General features: G+C 45.3%; 1 protein-coding gene across 2 annotated transcripts in view; it reads right to left on the reverse strand.

The window, feature by feature from the left end:
* Positions 1-284: 284 nt before the first annotated feature.
* ANXA4 (annexin A4) overlaps positions 285-13,629 on the reverse strand; it is a 35,650-nt gene continuing 22,305 nt past the window's right edge. For both annotated transcript variants that reach the window (XM_063139528.1, XM_063139527.1), the window contains exons 5-13: positions 11,912-12,025; positions 10,095-10,185; positions 9,419-9,498; positions 8,409-8,465; positions 7,778-7,871; positions 6,725-6,820; positions 5,646-5,704; positions 2,268-2,390; positions 285-1,956 (exon numbers count right to left, since the gene is read on the reverse strand). In XM_063139528.1, the coding sequence (XP_062995598.1) occupies positions 1,897-1,956; positions 2,268-2,390; positions 5,646-5,704; positions 6,725-6,820; positions 7,778-7,871; positions 8,409-8,465; positions 9,419-9,498; positions 10,095-10,185; positions 11,912-12,025 (774 nt within the window). In that variant the 3' untranslated portion in view covers positions 285-1,896. The remainder of the gene's footprint in view (positions 1,957-2,267; positions 2,391-5,645; positions 5,705-6,724; positions 6,821-7,777; positions 7,872-8,408; positions 8,466-9,418; positions 9,499-10,094; positions 10,186-11,911; positions 12,026-13,629) is intronic.

Consider the following 13,629-nt stretch of genomic DNA (forward strand, 5'->3'; position numbering starts at 1 on the left):
TTGCGAGAGGATCAAAATCTCATCACAGAATGGGAACCTGGCTGAGGTCTTATCTGGGTGGAGAATTAAACTGCTCCACATGGTCAGCCGTGCTGGGAGCCTGCAGGGGCTGAGATAGCTTGGGGGATTGTGTGTGTGTGTGTGCGCGTACACACATGCGTATGTGCCTTCTCTTACCACTGGTAGGCCCCGCCTTCAGAGTAAAGCAGTTAGCCAAGCCTGGCCCTCTGCCCCAGTCTGTCATCCTTTTACTCATCAGTTAAAGAAGGAGGCTGTTTGTACCATTTAAACACAAAGTAGTAGACCTTTGGTTTATTGAAGTGCAAAGCAAGCTGCATAGTGTCATTTTAAACGTCCGTGGGGAATAGAGCATTTGTTTACCAGCTGTACCAGAGGACTGTTCTCCTGTTACATACCAGATATTTGTAACGGCTTTACAGTGATTTAACTCCTGAACATTCATGCTGATGAAAAAGTGTCCTATTTCAACAGAAGTTTCGGTGGCCAACTGAAGGTGTGCTGGTTTTGATCCTCCTGAGCTCATAAATTATGAAACTTAAGTCTAAACAACCTGAGATGGCAAATCTGCACTAAGGTTACCTGACCTTTCTTTAAAAACAAAGAAAAAGAGGAGCTATCTCCGTCTTTCATGTTATTGACACCAGGGACAGCTTTTGTACCTGCACTGTTTCCCCCATGACAGCCAAGGCACCATTAAAGGGCGATTTAGATCAATGGTTTTAAAAAGGACACCCAGTCACAGGTCACCCAGGTCACTTGTTAGTATACTAACTTCTGGCAAGTTATAGGAAAGGCACAAAATGGTGTCAGTTTGCAACTCCAGATATACAAATGAAGCTGTTTACAACTTGTGAATTACCCGCACCACGTGGAGGAAGTTCTCACAGCCTACAATTTTTCATAGGATATTTCAAACTGCATGCTTAATGCTAGACATACATGTAGTTCTGTGTAATCCCCCTCCCAATTTGTAAATGACTGAAAGAAAGCTTGGAATTCGCAGAATGTCTAAAGGAGAGAATCTACCGTGAAGATAAGGCATCTAGGATGAATGAGTCCCCTTTCTAAAAGCCCATCTCAAACGGATGAAGTGGGCTATGTAGTTCATGAAAGCTTTTGCCAGAATAAATTTAAAGTGCCACAATTATCTTTACGTTTCTAAGGGTCCAGTAGGTAGGAACTGGCCTTGCTCATTTTAGCAAGGGCAGAATTACTGAACTCACTATGAACTATGATACCTAAATGAGTACTAGCACCAACCCACTCTTGGAACTGAAAACAGGTTGGAACTGGGTGTATCTGGATTTACTAAATTAGCCTTTCCCCCAAGATTTATGCATGCAGCAGCCCAAACATGTCAAGTCTGAAGTAAGCGGCCCCTGTCATCCTTGGGATTTCTTCGCAGCTGTGTCAGCAACACAGGATTGCAGCCTCAGTTAAGCGTATAGTTCTCCTCTCCATAGGGCTAGTTTTCTTCATGTGGGAATTGGGGTGTAGCAAATACATATGGGGCATTCAAACCAGCTGCACTAAGGTCCCAGGGTTAAATCGATCACCGCTCATCCATAAAGTTTTAGTATTCTAAAGGCTGCTTAATGCAAAATGATAAAGCACTTAGCATATCCTTCAAGACATAGCGTTTGTGGCCTTTGTACAAGGATGCCTATATAATATATATCTACCATTCGCCCTATTTTACCACCTACCAAGCAGGGGAGAACTCCTTTCCAATCCTATTTGAATATCTATTCTAGCAGGCAAATTCATTGTTAGCATGATGCAAAACCAGCACATCAATTAAAGCATGGACCTCCACTCCAGGTAGTGCCAGAAATGCTGCCCGGATGTAGAGCAAGGCAGGAAGCTGTGCGGCTGTTAGTCTTCCCCACCACACAGCTGGAGCAGAACTTTTCTGTAGTCTCCCGAGGTGTCATCCTGAAAGAAAGAAAGAAAAAACATTGTTAGACATCCCATTTTATTTAGTAAGAGATACTATATGTGTGTATGTATATATATATATATATATCTCCTACATTTTTACTGCTAGAGCACCACTTAAGGCTGCCGACATCAGTTTGGAAAACTGGATTCTTTGGGCACGCTCCTGCAGGGAAGGCTCCAGCACGCACACACACACACAGGTCATGAACAGGAGTTGCAGCAGAACCAGCTTGTTCAATGCACTTAGGCCTGCGGCCGCGTGTGCAGTCCCACAGGAAAGCCAAAATAAAAGAATGCCAGCTCACCTTAATGAAGGAATAGAGGGATTTTCCATACATCCGCTTGAACTCCGCCTTAATGTCTATCATGTCAATCTCACAGCGGGACACCACAACTCGAATGAGGATGTCATCATCTGTCCCTAAACCCTGGGGTGGTGAAGGTGGGGAGAAAATGAAAGATTGGGGTAATATTATTTATTAAGTCATTTGTATTCCGCTCTATATCACAAGGATCTCAGGGTGGTGTGCAGATAAAACCATACAACCAATACAAAACAATAAATAATATCATACAACAGACTTAAAACCAGTTTAACAATCATTAAGAACATAGGAAGAAGCTGCTTTATATACTGAGTCAGGCCCTAGGTCCATCCAGCCCAGGACTCTACACTGACTGGAAGCCGCTCTCCGGGGTTCCCCAGAAGCTCTTTCCCATCACTTCTTCTACGGTGTTTTTAATGGGAGATGGCAGACATGTGTTCTGACATTCAGCTATGGCCCCTGTCCGGAACTCCTGCGAATTTTTGTTATGGGAGTGGGGCGGGTGAAGATTCATACTAAGAGAAGTCTCGGTACCTACCAAATGACGATTCCTAGAATAATGTGGAGGGACAACTGTGAGAACTAAGTTGGCAGGAAACCAAATGTTTTCTGCATTTTCTCCAGAGCTGGGAAAAGGGCAACTAAAATGATGAAAGGGCTGGAGCATCTCCCCTACTAGGGAAGGTCACATCAACTGGGATTGTTTAGCTTTGAAAAAAGAAGGCCAATGGGAGACCTGATAGAGGTGCACAAAATTATGTATGGTATGGAGAATGTGGAGAGGGAGACCTTTCTCCCTTCTCTCAAAATACTAGAACCTGGGGTCATCCCATGAAGCTGATTGGTGGGAGATCCAGGACAGATCAAAGGAAGGACTTCTTCACACAGCGCAGAGTTAAATTATGGAACTCACTACCACAAGATGTAGTGATGGCCACCAATTTGGATGCCTTTGAAAGGGGGTTGGATAAATTCCTGGAGGAGAAGGCTCTCAACGGCTACTAGCCATGATGGCTAAGTACTACCTTTGGTATCCAAGGCAGTAAGCCTGTGTACACCAGTTGCTGGGGAACATGGGTGGGAAGGTGCTGTGGTACTCATGTCCTGCTTGTGGGTCCCTGGTCGACAGCTGGTTGGCCACTGTGATCAGAGTGCTGGACTAGATGGACCCTTGGTCTGATCCTGCATGGCTGCTGCTCTTCTTCTTTATTACATTTATATACCGCCCCATAGCCGAAGCTCTCTTATGTTCTTAATGTAAGGGTTGTAGCATAGATGAAAGTTTAAGGTCACATTTCAAGTTCACCCTTGAATGTGTTTCAACCATGCAGTTTGGGGAAGGGCCACAGCTCAGGGCCACACTCACACAGGAAGTCCCAAGGCTGGGGAAAACCTCTTTCTGGAAGTTAGTGCAGACAATGCTAAGACACTCTGACTGGGAATAATTTATTTTATTTATTTATTACATTTCTATACCGCCCAATAGCTGGAGCTCTCTGGGCGGTTCACAAAATAAGGGAGCTTCATGTGTTTTGCAGGGTGATAAAAGAGTGGCCTGTGGTTGGATTTTTATTTAATACAGGATTTCAAATGCATGTTTGTGGACAAAGTGGGTGGGGTAGAAGGGGAGGTCCGATCCATGTAAGTTATTAAAGGTTAGCCATTAGTTTTAGAGTGGTGCAACTTGGTATCTTTGGCACAAAATTCACAGGGATGAAACAGCAGCGAGTCCAATTTCCTCCCAAATAGCTTCTTTGTTTGCCGTGCAAACTTTCTAAGGTCATGTTCATGATTTCCAGAACGGCAGCTGCGCTAGTGATGATTAGATTAAGTGTGCCATAAAACAAAGAGGGGCAGACATGGCCTCCGTGATAAAGTGCTGTGGGAGAGTCTGTCTGTGCACTGGGCAGGCACCCACATGTTGGGGCCTAAAATTAGCATCTTTAAATTCACTCATCATATGTTGAGTTTAGAGTGCAAAAGAAGTATAGAATGCTGGTATAGAATTACCAGCATATCCAAGGAAGACTTTTGCCCCTTTGGGTGTTTGCTTAAAGCTGGTTTTGAAGCAACAAAGGAGGAGTCAGTTAATCAAGACAGAAAAGAGTTTGAAATGACAGACCTAAAGCAGCCACACGCTGCCGTCCAGTTTTCCCCTGGGACGACAGTGATAAACTCTGATGGTGGCCTAAAAAGTCCATCTTTAGCTTTTAAACCAAGGCTTTAAATTAAATCGAATCCTTTTCATTGCTTTGCTGCTGCTGCCCCTGCCAGGGCAGCAAATTCTGTGGGGGCCACGTGGGTTGCTCACCAGACTCTAAAGGCTGTCCATCTTCTAGTATAGGGCTTAGAGAGGAAACAGCGGTAGAAAAGACCCGAAACAACAACAGCGAAGTACAACAGCTGCACAAGTGTGTAAGTTCTCAATATTCTTGCGCTCGAGTGAGCTGAAAGAGAAGTCGTCCAAAGCAGTTTGGAATTGCAAGGAATTCCCTTGATAAAGAGAAGTTCCCAAAAACGTGTCAGGAACTTACACACTTGTGCAATTGTCTTCTTTTCTGTTTTCAGGATTTGGTGGCTGACTTCTCATGAAATCTTCGGTTCTCTCTTTTTTTCTAAAGAAGGAGTGCAGCAAGTTTTTAGTAGGGCTGTGCACGGACCCCAGATCCGGAGCCCCTGAAGCAGCCCCAATCCGCCTCAGCACTGAAGCCGAGGTGAAATTCGGACCCTCCAAGGCGACTCGGGAGTTTTATGGGTGCCGGCTGCACAGCCAGCACCCAGAAAACTCTCCCCACTTACCTGGTGCCAGCCAATTGGCTTCAGAGCACCTCAGCCTTTGCCCGAACCTTGGATCCGGTTCGGAAGGGTCTGAACCACCCTGATCCACTTCAGATTCAGGGTTCGGATCCGAGACGGTGCACAGACCTAGTTTTTAGTCCTCATGAAGCCAGAAGACATTTGAAACATAAAATAATTTTGGTTCAGTTCTTAGACACCCGAAGTGATGCTTGCCAGGCCTTGCAGAAAGAAACACCCTTTCCCGTGTTCTGGACCTTCTGTCTCTATACACCTACCATCTCCCAGTGCAAGCTACAATCACCCTGGTTCTGCATGAGCCAGTGTTGTGACTGTGCTTCTAAGTTTCCCAGATTCTATTGTAAATATGAACATTTCAGTTGAATAATACATTCTAAGGGGAATACATGAAATGTGTCATTCCAAGAGAATTTAGGCATAATTTAAGAATTTCAAGAACAGAATGCTCTTGAAATAGACTGATTGATACATAAAAATCTGGTTTTGCATTTTTATGTAAGAAGACTGCAGACACATTTGCATTTCTTTCTCTTTTTTTACCTTCATGGATTTGTACAGCCTTTCTGCGAAGTAGCCAGTCTTACTTCTCATGCATTTTACTGTGAGGAGAAAACCGGAGGCAGAGTTAGCAAAGCCAGAGCTAGCAGCTATGACTCCTTCAATTCAGTCAAAGGATATAATCTCTCGTGCAAACAACACCGAGAATGTGCACTGTTCAAGACAAAGTATACAGTGTAGGCGGCACATGGCCATGAGGAAGCGTCTAGCATAGGTCCATTACCTCCACACATCAATCGCAGTCCTTACCCAGAAGGCTAGAAGGTCAGACCTGGTCTGGGAGGACCTGGGTTCAAATCCCTGCTCAACCATGAATTTATTATTATGTTTTATATCCCACCTTCCTATTGCAATTATAATACTTAAGGCATCTTATAAAAAATTACAAAAGAAATGGATAAAATCAATAAAACAGGAGGATAAAAGAACACACAGACAGATGAAAAGCCACCTTACACCAATTAGTCCCTAAACACTTCAACCAGACCTAGAGTCTGACAGAATAAATGGACAACAGGCGGTCAAGAGAGAGCCCCCCCACAATGAGCGTCCCACAGCAGGAGGTTACCTTACACCAATTTGTCCCTAAACACTTCAACCAGACCTAGAGTCTGACAGAATAAATGGACAACAGGCGGTCAAGAGAGAGCCCCCCCACAATGAGCGTCCCACAGCAGGGGGTTCCACTAATTGTGTGTGGCCAAACAAGAAGCAGTGTCCTATGTCCCAACCACCCAGGCCTCGGCCATCAGGATGCAAGCAAGACCCTTCCATGCAGATCTTAAGGAGTGCGGCCTGCTCACATGGAGGGAGACCGTGCTTCAAATATCCTGGGCACGAACCATGACCCTGACCAAATTCTCAGCCTAACCTACCTCATAGGGCTATTGGGACATTAAAACCACATAATCCCCATATGCACTTTGCTGAAGCCCTTGAAAGAAGGGAGGGATAAAGTTGTGCAGAGCCAAGACAACAATTACAGCGCACTTCTGCACCTCTGAAGTTTGCCACACAAGATCAGTGACAGAGGGTGCATTTCTAATACCACTCAGACTCACCTATTGCTAATAAAGCATCCTCAAGATCTCCAGACATCTCAGATTTAATGCTCTCTGTAATGTCCTTGTTACTAATATTCTTGTATTCATCAAACACTGCAAAGGAGAAGAAAGGTTATACTAGCAAACAACGCTGCCACAGTTTGCCATGTCTGGAAGCTCCGATGCCTTTTGTTACTCAGGCAAGAGATGCTGCTGAGACCACTGGGACAATTTCCATACTCCTAACATTTGGATCTGTTTTTCAATTAGAAAAGTGCAGATTTCAGCACAGTGATTTAGCAAGCTTGAACAGATGCAAGGTTGTCAACGTATGCCCTAGTAAGTAGGCTTGCTATATTTGAGGATACGTGCAGGCTGGAAGTTCTTTAAAGCTCTAAGGATTTTCAAATGTATGATCTGAGAAAAGACACCACTCGCAGTTTCGCAGCATGCAAACATGGGAGGGGACGGCAATTTCCGTGCATCTGGGAAGCTGTTAAAAAGAGGACAGAAAGGAGGACGAGTACCAATGGGTTCATGTGATCGCACAACATGAAATCCAGCTAGCATTGTAAGAACTGGTGGCCGGGGGGGAAAAGGTGACTAGGCGCATGCAAGTTCTCCTCCCTGGTGGTTCAGAGGTCTTAGTTCAGTGCAAGTCTTTCTCTCACTCCACAGGCATGAAAGGATGAGGATATGGCAGAATACAAACAATGAATTTTTATGTGTTTTCCTCCATGGGAGAAAGAACTGGTTGGAACTGGTCCCCACAGGAAACTGGAAATGCATCCGTCTCAGGGCAGGTCGATCCCTTGGGAATCATGCCAGCTTGCCCTGGGTGGGGCTAGAAACATCCTGACACTGTAATTCCTGTTTGGGATGTTAAATCCGCACATTTAAGGAGGAAATGCCCTCCGTGTCAACATGGTAAAGATTAACCTGAAATTGGGCGTCTCAGTGTATGTATGAATTTGGAGAAAGGACCCTACCTTTGTTTTCACTCTTAAAGCACCCCAGATTCCCCAAAGAGCATCTTTTTACAAGAATCATCCACAATGTTCCACATCTTACCCCTTAATAGGTGGTTTCTGCTTCTTGTACACAGGATAGTCATGAACTGGGCCTCATCTGTCCCCCACCTTTTCTCCCCTGCTTCATATAGGCACTAAAATAAAGGGTACAGATAATGAGGCATCGGTTGGAAAAGATCAGGACAGAAGGGCAAGTTGGGGCAGGAAGTGGAGCATGCAAGGGGAGGAAGGAGCATGTGAGCCCAAAGCTCAGACCTGAGCACCCAAAACGAGCTTGGCTGTTGTTCGGGAAGGACAGACTGTACATGACCCTCCTCTCCATTTTATCCTCGCTACAGCCCTGTGAGGTAGGTTATGCTGACTGGCCCAAAGTCACCCACTGAGCTTCATGGCCAAGTGAGGACTTCCACCAATACACTGCACGGGCTCTCACATCTCTAGCTGTTGAATCCAAGCCAGCCCAGAATGGAGCTTACTTCCAAGCTAATATATGTAGGATCCAGTAGACAGGGAGCTACAGTTCAGCCACACATCATTTAAATCACAGCAGGTGGAGAAACAGCCTTGGCCCAGTAAACCAACTCTTCTACAAGAGGTGACTGATACAAGCTGCCGCTCTCTTTCTGGAGCACAGAGCAGCATCCGTTTATGCAGCACGAAGAGCTACAAACCTGGGCATCTTGCTTGACCAGGCCCTCATCAACATGGTGGCTCTCATCTCTGTTGCCCTGGTAATGGGGAGGGAGGCATGTGTTAGATTCGGCCTAATTCATATCAATAAGATCAACAAACATTATAGTTGAGTCATTATAGCAGCATAGGGACTGAAAAGGAGGGAAGTAGGTAAGAAAAGGCAGGCCCCACACATGTGGGGGAACTTGGCTACCTACCGCCATCTTGTTAGGAATATGGGCCTATCAATTGGGGATTGCAGAAAAATAAACATTTTTGAAGGACAAATCCATTTGCAGTGAAAATTGATTCCCCCGCCCCCCCAGGACATACTGAAATACCAACCTGACACTGTGGTCGCTCAGTCCAAAGAGATCTCTTATTTTGTATTTATTGGACACTCAGAGCCAAACTTGACTTATTTACTTCACCATATGTGGGTGAAGCCCTGGTTCAGACTGAGACCTTGGCATTCTGGGGATTTAAGTTCCCTTCGTTTTTGTCCTGAAATTCCACCCACCCATACCCTTGCAGGGCGGAGTGAGAGGGGTGTGTGTGTGAAAAAAGAGAGACAAAGGCCATTGGAATCAAGCACCTAAGTTTCTTCAGTCTTACACTGAGGTTGTGGATATTATGTAAGACAAGGGAGCTCACACCCAGCCTATAAGCAGCCTTGCTCAGAACCCTTTAAAATCAGCAGCCTTTAAAGATTAGGACCACATTAAGGTTCTGATGTGGATCAGGGCCCCTGCATTTACTCCAGAGAAAAATATATATAACGTTTACTATATATTTAATATGCTATTAAACTTGAAATTAATGTGTGCTTTGGCTCTAGTGTTCTGAAAATCCTAGGTTTTAAAAGTCTAGCACCATTACAGAAGTAGAAGAACTGGAGGAAGGGAGTCCAGTAGGTTTGTGTGTATCGGTTAAGTTGGAAGAGGTCCTGGAGGAAACAGACATTATATGGAGGGCTGTGTGAGGCAGGGCAAATATCCCAATTACTTACAGTTGATAGGGACACCAGGATTCTCCGAAACATGGAGGAGGTGTCCGAGGCAATGTCTTCTTCAAGGTTAGTTCCATACTCTGTCAAGAGAGCCCAGACATACAGCTTTTTCTTTTTTAAGAAGTGTACTGAAGTGCTTTACCAATTAGCTGGGGGTAACACTTTGGGAAATTACACACAGACACAACTGAACCAAAGGTGGATCTAATGCAAATTAGCGCAAGTAGAACAAAATTCTGGCTTAAAAAAACCAATTCAGTCAATGAATGCAAGACAACTGACAATCTGTGAAAGATAGATGGAGCAAATTTAACGAAATCCATATATCCCTAGCCCAACCACAAGGGAACTACCTCAGGCAGCTAATTCTGGATGTCGTTAGAGCAGCCTTCCTCAACCTGGGGCGCTCCAGATGTGTTGGACTGCATCTCCCAGAATCTCTCCATTCTGGGAGTTGTAGTCCAACACATCTGGAGCGCCCCAGGTTGAGGAAGGCTGTGTTAGAGAAAAGGCAGATAGATCTGGGCATGATCCGCTGCAAAGTTTTTCTGCCCAAAACCCACTGAAGTGGATGGGGGGAGGGTCAAAATCAGGGGGATACAGAAGAGGTATCAGAACTCAGACAAACGGCCAAATTAAAAAATAAGCCAGCCCAGAAGCCTCTCTCAATACTCACGGTGCCTGTAGGTTTCGTTAATCCTTCGGATTTCGTCATTGGTACGAGAAGCCAAGATTTCTATCAGGCAGCCCTCATCTGTGCCAACCCCCTAAGTAAGAAGGAGAGGGCAGCATTACCAAAAAGAGAGCAAGCGGTCTGATCCCAAAACACAGGGGCTTGCAGGGAACTTCCCTGACCTTCTTTGTTTAGAAAACTAACGTAAACAGCAAGATGGAGAAAAGCCGCCTACGGACGGCAAAATAGTTGAGAACGCGCTGGGACTCATTCTGCTCAGAATAAATATTCTGTGCTTGCTATTCTCAGCACATTTACATCCTTTAAGGCAGAGCAAGAGTTGTGTGTGGTGGATCTGCATATACAAATGCAGACGTCAGTTTTATTGTACAAAACTGAGCATGTCTCTTGTCCTCATGGATGCAGAGAAGAACTTGAAATCAGGCAGACTGACGCCAGGAGGAGGACTGAGAAAGGGGCATCGTGGGCGATGCAGCACTATGAGAGCACTATGTACTTCTTGTAATATGTCCATTTCCCAGCTCAACTCCCAAGCTCCACGGACCATGCAATCCCAAACTCCGCATCTGCTGAAGTGGACTCTACTCCATGAAAGCTTATGTCACAGTGCGTTGGTTAGTCTTTAAGGCGCTGCAAGACTGCTTGTGTTTGCTGCAAAAGAGACAAACGCAGCCACCCCACCCATCCTGCTCCCAGAAGTTCTATCCCCTTTCTGTCATTCGCCCTCCCCCTGCCCATGGCAGACTTCCCAAACCTGGTGGCCTCCAGATGTTCTGCAGGTCTATTACTAGCATTCTAACCACTGGCCATCCTGGTAGGGGCTGATGGGAGTTGAAAACCAAAAACATCTGGAGGGTACTGGGGCGACACAGGCTCTGAACACCAGACCCGGCCGCGGCTGCTCCCTGCTCAAGCCAAGCACCACCGCTTGATACGTCTGAGGCAAGGGATAAAAACCACCTTCCTCCAAACTATGTGGAGAAAGGGGTTACAATTGGAGAAGGATTTTAATATATAAAATAATGTGCTGTGTTATATCTGCTGAGGTGAATGATTGTCAGAGTGGGTGTTAAATGTGTAAACTTAAGATGATAAATGCCAAACAGACACGTGGGATTTTTGTGGTAGTTTAAAAACAAAACAATCAAAATTTATTTTTAAAAGTTCACAAGCTTTGTTTCAACTAACAACATTTAAAAACCTTTTTGAAACCTTTCATACAATCCTGTCACTCATTCACATACGCACTTTCCTTTTTCTCACACAATCACTCTTGAACTTTCTTTATTCTCAGTATTGATTGATATACATCCACTACGTGCACACCACACTCTAAAGACACTACTCTTTACACTGACCCTCAAATTACCCAGAACTTAAGTACCCTAAACACAGAGAGCACTACAGACTCGAAGAGTACCTAACAAGTCCCCCTGAAAAGTTTTCCTGAAAAGATCTCCCAATCCCCTCCGTCCTTCCCTTATATGTCACTCCTCCCCCATCCCAAGACATTCTAACTCCGCCCACTCAGGCCAACATTCTAAAAACCACAGACTTACAAACTGCAGACATACATTTGGAATTGACTTGTGGGGTGTAACGCCACAGGTACCCTATGCCGTCCTAATCAAATTTACTTTGGAAACCTGAAACTGACCAGCAGGATGTGCACATTCTGTATTCTGGCTGCATAATCTGCTTACATGCCATACCACTCCCTGTGAGAATTCTGCAAGATGAAAGTTTACTATACAGAGTTTTCTGGTTCTCTGTGGGGTTCTGTTAAAGCTTTTGCAAACCTTTAGGGCTCTTTTCAGCTCCTCCACATCATAGAGCGTGATGGGGGTCATCAGTCCAACGATCACCTTCTCAAATTTCCCACTCAACTCAGATTTCAAATCATTAATCAAATCCTGTTGGGAAAGACACACTTTAAATAAGAAGATCAAATCACGCTAACTATCATACACAGGGCCTGTTCAGACAACATGCTGGGCCATGATTAGGCTGCTTAACCCTTTTGCAGAAAATGGTTAATGAGGGTTTTTAAACTGTGGTTATAAAGTCACCATGGTCAGGAATGGTTCACACAACACACTACTAAGCTATAACATTTAGCTCAAAATGCTTAAGCACCGTGGCTTAGCATATCATCTGAACAGGGTCACAGAAGTGATTCAGAGAATGGGCTCTTAGTCACAGACACACCAAGATAAACCCTAAGAAAGCAAAGGCAGCAAGAGAGAGTTTGAGACCCCTGTACTTGGCTTTAAAGAAATACTGAAAGGGGAAGAAAAAATACCCAGACACGCTACCTATTAATTCTTTCAAAGCATAGCTTGTCATTACCCAAACAAGGCAAAAGAGAATTCTATTCTACTCCAGAGAATTTTATAGATGTAGGAAATCTGGCTTTACAAACAAAGAAGATTCACGTAGAGGTAAACATTCACGCTCCTGGCAATCACTAACTAAGCTCTCCATTCCGAGGGCCAATACATCTTACTTTTTCTGGATAATTCAAACGAGCAAATTATCATCACAGGACATCCATTGGACTGCTGGTGCTGGATCGGCGCAGGTACAAGCCTTGTTCAAGGGAGTAGTTCTTTATTATCTTGAAAGCTCTTGGGGCCATGAGTCCCCACAGATATTAGCCCTGGCCTGCTGCACCCACAGCTTGCGATGGGCTTTATAATTCTCCAGTCCATTTGGCCTCACAACAACCTTTCCCAAATGGGCAACTGAATCTGCAGTTGAGTGACGCGCCAGAGATGGGCCGGAGACAGCCAATGAGACGCTCTGCTATTCAACATGAGACCCACCCTTACAAATAATTCCCCCAGTACTACTAGGCCACACACATTTTTACTAGCCTGCTTGCCCACATACACCTGTGCTAGTCATGTGGCCATACAAGCATACTTGCTCCTTAAGAGTTCCACGGGGCACCCAGAGGCATTCTTGGAAATAAAGATGGGGTGGGAAGCCAATACTTTGCTTTGCAACATGCCCAGCCTCCCAACTAAAAGTAGCATTTTCTTCTTAATTCTAACAAAAATAAAATGGAAAATCAGTAGGGGCAGGAGGCTTGTAGGTGCATGTCTGCAGGTATATTGCTGCCGTGGGGACAGATCTGGGGACCCCAGGTCTGCCCTGACTGGCAGCAACTCTGCAGGGTCCCAGACAGGGGTCTTTCCCAGCCATATCTGCAATGGCCAGGGGCTGAACCTGGGCGCTTCTTGATGCAAAGCATGTGCTCTACCACTGAGCTACGGCCCGTCCTCCTAGGGCCATGGAGTGCCCCAGGGTGGCTTTGGGTGAGTTACTCCCTTGCAGCCTCTCCTGACTAAATATTCCCCTTCCCTCTCCTTGCCTGTCTGTTACGGGGGAAGGTGCAAGGTGTGCATCGTGCTAAAGCCAGCCTGTGGTGCTGGAAGCCCTGCTGCTGAACTCTAGCCAATAGCTAGTGTAGCTATTCCTCCTGGGCAAGCTGCTCTTCAGACCTTGACACAGA

This window comes from Elgaria multicarinata, chromosome 12, assembly GCF_023053635.1.
Source record: "Elgaria multicarinata webbii isolate HBS135686 ecotype San Diego chromosome 12, rElgMul1.1.pri, whole genome shotgun sequence".
Taxonomy (NCBI): Eukaryota; Metazoa; Chordata; class Lepidosauria; order Squamata; family Anguidae; genus Elgaria; species Elgaria multicarinata.